The sequence below is a fragment of the Trichechus manatus genome, unplaced genomic scaffold, assembly GCF_000243295.1.
Source record: "Trichechus manatus latirostris isolate Lorelei unplaced genomic scaffold, TriManLat1.0 scaffold00102, whole genome shotgun sequence".
In the NCBI taxonomy this organism is placed as follows: domain Eukaryota; kingdom Metazoa; phylum Chordata; class Mammalia; order Sirenia; family Trichechidae; genus Trichechus; species Trichechus manatus.
The window spans coordinates 7,338,814-7,345,579 of NW_004444038.1; the positions used below are offsets into that span (position 1 = coordinate 7,338,814).

At 49.3% G+C, this 6,766-nt stretch overlaps 1 protein-coding gene and 1 pseudogene across 2 annotated transcripts in view; both read left to right on the plus strand.

The window, feature by feature from the left end:
• Positions 1–6,766, plus strand: part of NAXD (NAD(P)HX dehydratase) — a 45,946-nt gene that overhangs the window by 20,877 nt on the left and 18,303 nt on the right. For both annotated transcript variants that reach the window (XM_012557444.2, XM_023737398.1), the window contains exon 5: positions 5,674–5,782. In XM_012557444.2, the coding sequence (XP_012412898.1) occupies positions 5,674–5,782 (109 nt within the window). The remainder of the gene's footprint in view (positions 1–5,673; positions 5,783–6,766) is intronic.
• LOC105756632 (putative 60S ribosomal protein L32') lies at positions 759–2,948 on the plus strand (annotated as a pseudogene).

The window sequence follows — 6,766 nt, forward strand, 5'->3', positions numbered from 1 at the left end:
ATTGATACAAACTCTAGGCCTGTGCTGCCCAATATGGTCGCCTCAAACCACTTAGGGTTGCTGGACAGTTGAAATGTGGCTAGTCCAAATTGAGATGGCCTAGAGGTGTAAAATTCACATACTTTTAAAGACTCAGTACAAAAAAATATAGCTCATTCATTTTTTTTTTTTAAATATTGGTTATATGATGAAATGATAGTGTTTTGAGTGTATTGGGTTAAATAAAAATACACTACTAAAGTTAATTTCACGTGTTTCTTTCTCTTTTTTAAAAATGCAGCTGTTGGAAATTTTTAAATGCCGCGTGCAGCACGCACGTTTCTATCGGATAGTACCGCGCTAGACCCGGGTCAGCAAAGTGGGTCCCACGGGCCAGACCTGGTCCTGCCTGTTTTGTAAACATGGTTTCAGTGGGCACAGCTGCGCTTGCTCCGTCACAGATGGCCTGTGGCTGCTTTCACACCGCAGCAGCTGTTGAGAAGTTGTGACGGAGACTTCATGGCTTACAAAGCCTAAACATTTACTTTCTGGCCCTTGACAGAAAGAGTTTGCCAACATTTGCTCTCGATCACTGGCGCCCAGCCTGCTGTGCCCGTTGACCTGCGAGGTTCTGCAGTTTTGCAAGGGTTGTTAGCGAACAGATATGGACGGAATGCTTGCACATCTAGGTTGTCTTTGTCCAGTGTGCGTAGATGTTGGAACAATACCCGCTGGTTTGTGTCGTTGAACTCACAGCCCTTCTCGTCACGTGTCAGACAATGACTATTAACGTGCATGTGGACATGTTAGATGTGAGGAGGAGATCAGCATTCCAAGCATGCTGTCATCTGGGAATCGACGAGCCTGGAGCGGTGCTGAGGAGTGACGAGGAGAGCTGCCGTGTGGCTCTCGTGCGGGTGACAGGATGCGGCAGCAGCTCTTACTCTCGCTCTTTGAACGAGACAGTGAGCCCTGCTGATTCATCAGTTCTGCCGCATCGCTGCAGATTTCAGCATTCATCTGCCCTCGACCTTCTGAGAACCAGGACGCTGGCTTCTCCTCCTTGGCCCCGTGTTGTCCACCTCACGCTTTGCTCAGCCATCTCTGTGTCTTCAGCTTGGGAGGAAATGCACCCTCAGCTCTGCTGTTAGCGTCACAGAATACAGGGAAAAACACACCAGAGGTGGCCTTCGAACTGCCAGCCTTTTGGTTAGCAGCCAAGGGCTTAACCACTAAATTTGATGGTCTGACCTTTAATGGGGAAACCCTGGTGGTGTAGCCCTGCTGGTTAAGAGCTTGGCTGCTAACCGAAAGGTGGGCAGTTTGAATCCACCAGCCGCTCCTTGGAAACCCTATGGGGCAATTCTGCTCTGTCCTATAGGGTCGCTATGAGTTGGAATCGACTGGATGGCAATGGGTTTGGGTTTTTTTTGGTGTCCTTTAATATCAGTACCGGTTGTCAAGTCAGCTCTGACTCATGGAGACCCCATGTGTGTCAGAGTGGAGCTGTGCTTGTAGGATTTTCAGTGGCTGATTTTTCAGAAGTAGATCACCGGGCCTTTCTTCTGAGGTGCCTCTGTGAGGACTCAAACCTCTAACTTTGGTTAGCAGCCAATCATGTCAACTGTTCGTGCCATCCAGGGACTCCACCCTTTAATAATTTGTTAATAATAGTATTTACTACATTCTTTAATAATTATAATTCTTTCTTTTATATTCATACTATCTTTATCACTTAATTCTGGGAGCGTGGTTACTCAATGCCGGGCACCATGATTAGCTCTTTGCATGTTTTTGTGTAATCCTGTGGACACCTTTATAAAGTATGGATACTGTTGGTCCTACTTTACAGATTAAGGAATGAAGCTTAGAGAGGATAAGTAAACCGCCCAGGGTCATGCAGCGAAGAGGCAGAGTTGGGATTTGACGTTGGTGTGTCTGACTCTGAAGCCCGTCCTCTGGGCTGCCCTCCTTCAGGGACGGCGAGGCCCTCCTTTCTGCATCGCCAGCAGTAGCGTTGCTGGTTTTCCTGGGGTGTTCTGCCACACTGAGCAGAGAGGCGGCTACTGACCAGGCGTGAGTGGAGTTAGACGTCCTGGAGGCTGGCTCTCACACGCCACTGTCACGGCCCCAGGGTCCAGATTCCGGCCCTGCAGAACCTCCAGGATGGTTAGTCATAACTGAATGTCACAGTCAAGAATGCAGACAGTCTGCTCTTCCTTGGTGCTGCCTAACGGAGGTGGCAGCCATCTCCTGCCGGCACCACGGCTGCCCTTAGACCCCTGGTGAAGCCCAAGAGCATCAAAAAGAGGACCAAGAAGTTCATCCGGCGCCAGGCAGACCATTATGTCAAAGTGAAGCATGACTGGCACAAGCCAGAGGCATTGACAGCAGGGTGCGGAGAAGATTTAAGGGCCAGATCTCGATGCCCACCATTGGTTACAGGAGCAACAAGAGAACAAAGCGCACGCTGTCCAGTGGCTTCCGCAGGTTCCTGGTCCACGATGTCAAGGAGCCAGAAGTGCCGCTGATGTGCAGCAGATCTCACTGCGCTGAGACTGCACAGCTTCCACCGGAACCGCAAAGCCATCGTGGAAAGAGCAGCCCGACTGGCCGTTAGTCACCAAGCCCAGTGCCAGGCTGCGCAGCAGAGAAAATGAATAGACGGCTCATATGCAAGTCTTACTGTGTTAAATAAAACCATAAAAACCCTAAAAAAAACAAAACAAAAAAAGAATGCAGACAGTCTCACGGATGCTTTTTCAAAGGGTCCCACTAGCATGTCAGCAATACTTCTTCTACATTGGAACCTTTTTTAATTGCATCTGTAACTCACGGTCCTCTGCTTACAGTGTGTCCCTCTGTAGGCAGAGTGTGTTGTTGGCGCTGTCAAGCTGATTTCGACTCACAGTGTCCCCATGTGACAGAGCAGAACTGCCCCATAGGGTTTTCTAGGCTGTAATCTGTACGGGAGCAGAGGGAGAGGTCTTTTCTCCCCCGGAGCCACTGAATGGGTTTGAACTGCCAACCTTTTGGTTAGGAGCCGAGTGCTTAACCATTGCACCACTAAAGCAAAGTCTACACGTATAAAAAGTCTGCTGCAGCAGAGAAATGAAGCTGTTTGGTAATGGAAAGAACCCCCATCCCCACGCCACCCCTACCGCTACCACCAGGACTGGGGATTCTTGAGTTCAAAGCCAGCCTTCCCACAGACTGAGGTTTTGTTGAAATGATCAACCTTTCTGTTCATTGGTTTCCTCATCCGTCCAATGGGAGCGGGTAATGCTTGTCCCAGCTACCCAAGAAATGTACTGACGTCTTTAATGGGAATGTGGGAGACGGGGCGGTGAGGTGTCAGCCAGTGAGATCACGGGACGGAGCAGGTTGTGGGGACTGGGTGTGCTTAACCTGGAGAAGAGAGAACTTGGGAATTAGGGGGTGCTGAGCCCTGGTGGCGCAGGGGTTAAAGCGCCCGACAGCTAACCGAAAGGTCGGTGGTTTGAAACCAGCAGCTCCACAGGAGAAAGACGTGGCAGTCTGCTTCCCTAGAGATTTACAGCCTTGGAAGCCCCTATGGGGTTGCTGTGAGTCGGAATCGACTCAACGGCAGTAGGTTTGGGTTTTTTTGGTGGGTCAGCAGCCCGGGAGCCCTGGTGACGCAGTGGTTAAGCGCTTGACTGCGAACAGAAAGGTCAGCGCTTTGAACCCACCAGCCGCTCCAGGGGAGAGAGACCTGGCGAACAGCTTTGGAAACGCTGTGGGGCAGTTGTGCCCTGTCAGTTGGGGTCACTATGAGTTGGAATCGACTCCGCGACAGTGGGTTTGGGGTTTGTAGGTCAGGAACCCTGCTGATAGTAGCTGTCTTCAGATACGTGGCTGGCAGTCTTGCGGAAGAGAGGGGAGATGCTCGGTATCCCAAGCTGAGAGCTAAGAGGGCTGCCGTCTCGGCCTCGAATGCTTTTCTGTCAGCAGTCCCTTCGTAGCTTCCTAGGAAGGCCTGATTCCGGAATCACTTGCTCCGATGTTCTCAGGCGGAGTCGCTGCTTTCCTCGGGGCCCATGCATGCTTGCGTCTCTCCTGGTCCGCTCTGTAGGGCGTGAGTGGGGTGTCAGGCGCGACAGTTCTTCCTCTGCTTGTTTCTCGGGTAGACTTGGAGCCCTGTGAGCCAAGAGGAGTCGGCCTCCTTTAACCTTGGACCCCCGAGTCTGGCAGGGTCCCCCGATGCACGTAGCAGGCACTCAGAAGTTGTTTGTTGAGTGAATGAGGAAGTGTTACAGGGAGGGAGATTTCCACGGAGCTCAGAAATGCACAAATGAATGAAAACTGCTAGACTACGAGATGGCTGTCCAAACTCAGCATTAATCGGAAGCACAAGGCTGGAGGTGTTAGAAGGAGTTCTTGCTTCAGATGGGAGGTCAGGGTCACCACTAGGGTCGTCTCTTTTTATGAGTCTTGAGTGTCATGAAATAAGGTGATAAATATGACGGTGGGGAAGAAACAACAGAATACTCTACAGCTGCAAGGTGGGTTCGTCCTTACGAATAAAAGGATTGTAAGGAGATTAATGGTATGAGTGTTTTAGATAATTTCTTCCGTGCATTTAATGTCGGATCTAATTTATAGGTATATAAAGTGTATTTTGTACATATACATACATGTGATGGAAGCAAACTGGTTAATTTTAGAGGACAAAGATAATTTTTAAATTAGCTATAATCATTCTAACTTGTTTAAAGTGTTGAAAACCAGACATCTAAGTTGGGGCATTAAAAAATACTCCAAATGGACCACAACTACCGCAGCCTCCACCAGACTGAGTCCAGTACAGCTAGATGGTGCCGGGCTCCCACCACCGACTGCTCTGACAGGGATCACAACAGAGGGTCCCAGACAGAGCTGGAGAAGAATGTAGAACAAAATTCTAACTCATAAAAAAAGACCAGACTTACTGACCTGACGGAGACTGGAGAAACCCCCAGAGTATGGCCCCCGGATACCCATTTAGCTCCGTACTGAAGTCACTCCTGAGGTTCACCCTTCAGCCAAAGATTAGACGGGGCCATAAAACAATGACACACGTAGCTCCACCATGTATACAAGGCTAAGTGGGCGCACCTGCCCGGGGCAAGGACGAGAAGGCAGGAGGGGACAGGAAAGCTGGACCAATGGAAATGGAGAACCCAAGGTCGAGAAGGGGAGAGTGTTGACATGTCACGGGGTTGGCAACCAAGGTCACAAAACAATATGCGTATTAATTGTTTAATGAGACATTAATTTGCTCTGTAAACCTTCACTTAAAGCACAATTTAAAAAAAAAAAGATTACAAAACAAAACTGCAGTCTACGGAGATGAAGCGGGCGAGACAGCTGAATGTCGCGTGGGATTCGGGCTTGGATCTTGGATCAGGAAAAGGACATTAGTGGGAAAACTGGTGAAATCCGAATAAAGTCTGTAGTTTGTGGTATTGTTCCGATGTTAACGTCTTAGTTCCTAACAACTGGAACGTGGTTGTGGAAGATGCTAACATTAAGAGAAGCCAGGTGGAGGGTCTGGAGGGTATAGAGGAACCTTATGTACTATTTTTGCAGTTCTTCTGTAAGGTGAAAATGTTTTCAAAATTAGCAGTTTTAAAAGATAAGCCCGTAAATGGAAAATTTAAGTGAACGAAATCTTCCCTTCTGTTCGTTTTTTAGCGATAGCCCTCATGCTGTTCGTGACGTGGAAGCGTGGTTACCCCGACTGCACGCCCTTGTTGTCGGACCTGGTTTAGGCAGAGATGATGTTCTTCTAGAAAATGTCAAGGTAATGTATATTATTGTTAAATATTCTGCTCACGACAGACTTACACCTTAGATCTCCTGAAGTCGGAACAGAAATGTTTTTCTTGCATTTTCCAGGCATAAATACATTCTGTTGTTTGGTCTTCTGCATGCCTCTTTATTGATAAATTAAGATGGATAAAAAGCCGTTTGGGGGTAGAGGAGGAACTTGGTGTAAAGGCAGTGAACTCTGCTTCAAAGCAAAAAACAAAAACCAGGCCGAAGGAGTCTGTTTTTCACCACTGGGCGCTAGCTCTTCATAGCGAACAGCAGTAGAAAGTAAACGTGGAATCGCTGAGATGTTCTGTGGGTACCACTGGATTATGTGTTTTACATCTGATACGGTCAGAGGCTGGAGGGTCACAGTCGGGCAGTACTGACCAGTGGACAAAGGTCGGAGTCAAAGGTTCCAGTTCACCTCCCATGTGACCCCCACGCTTGTTTTTGGGACCCTGGCCAGTTACTCAGCCCCTCCACACCATCATTTCGTCCCTCATAAAGGGGGTAATTCCACCTGCCTGAAGGTTAATGTGGGTAAAATCGTGTAAAATGCTTTTCACAGTGCCCAGGTAAGCACGGTATACAGAATATTCTTAGCTGCCGTTGAGTCAGCCCCAAGACATGGTAACCACGTGCGCAATGGAAGGAAATGCTGCCCTGTCCTGCACCACCTCCACGATCAGCTGCGGATCAGACCATTGTGGACCACGGTCATGAGGGAGAAGAGAGGACTGCAGGGCAGGGTGGACCACAGTTAGGAGGGAGAAACGAGGACTGCAGGGCAGAGTGGACCACAGTTAGGAGGGAGAAGAGAGGACTGCAGGGCAGAGTGGACCACAGTCGTGAGGGAGAAGAGAGGACTGCAGGGCCGAGTGGACCACACTCATGAGGGAGAAGAGAGGCCTGCAGGGCAGGGTGGACCATACTCATGAGGGAGAAGAGAGGCCTGCAGGGCAGGGTGGACCAC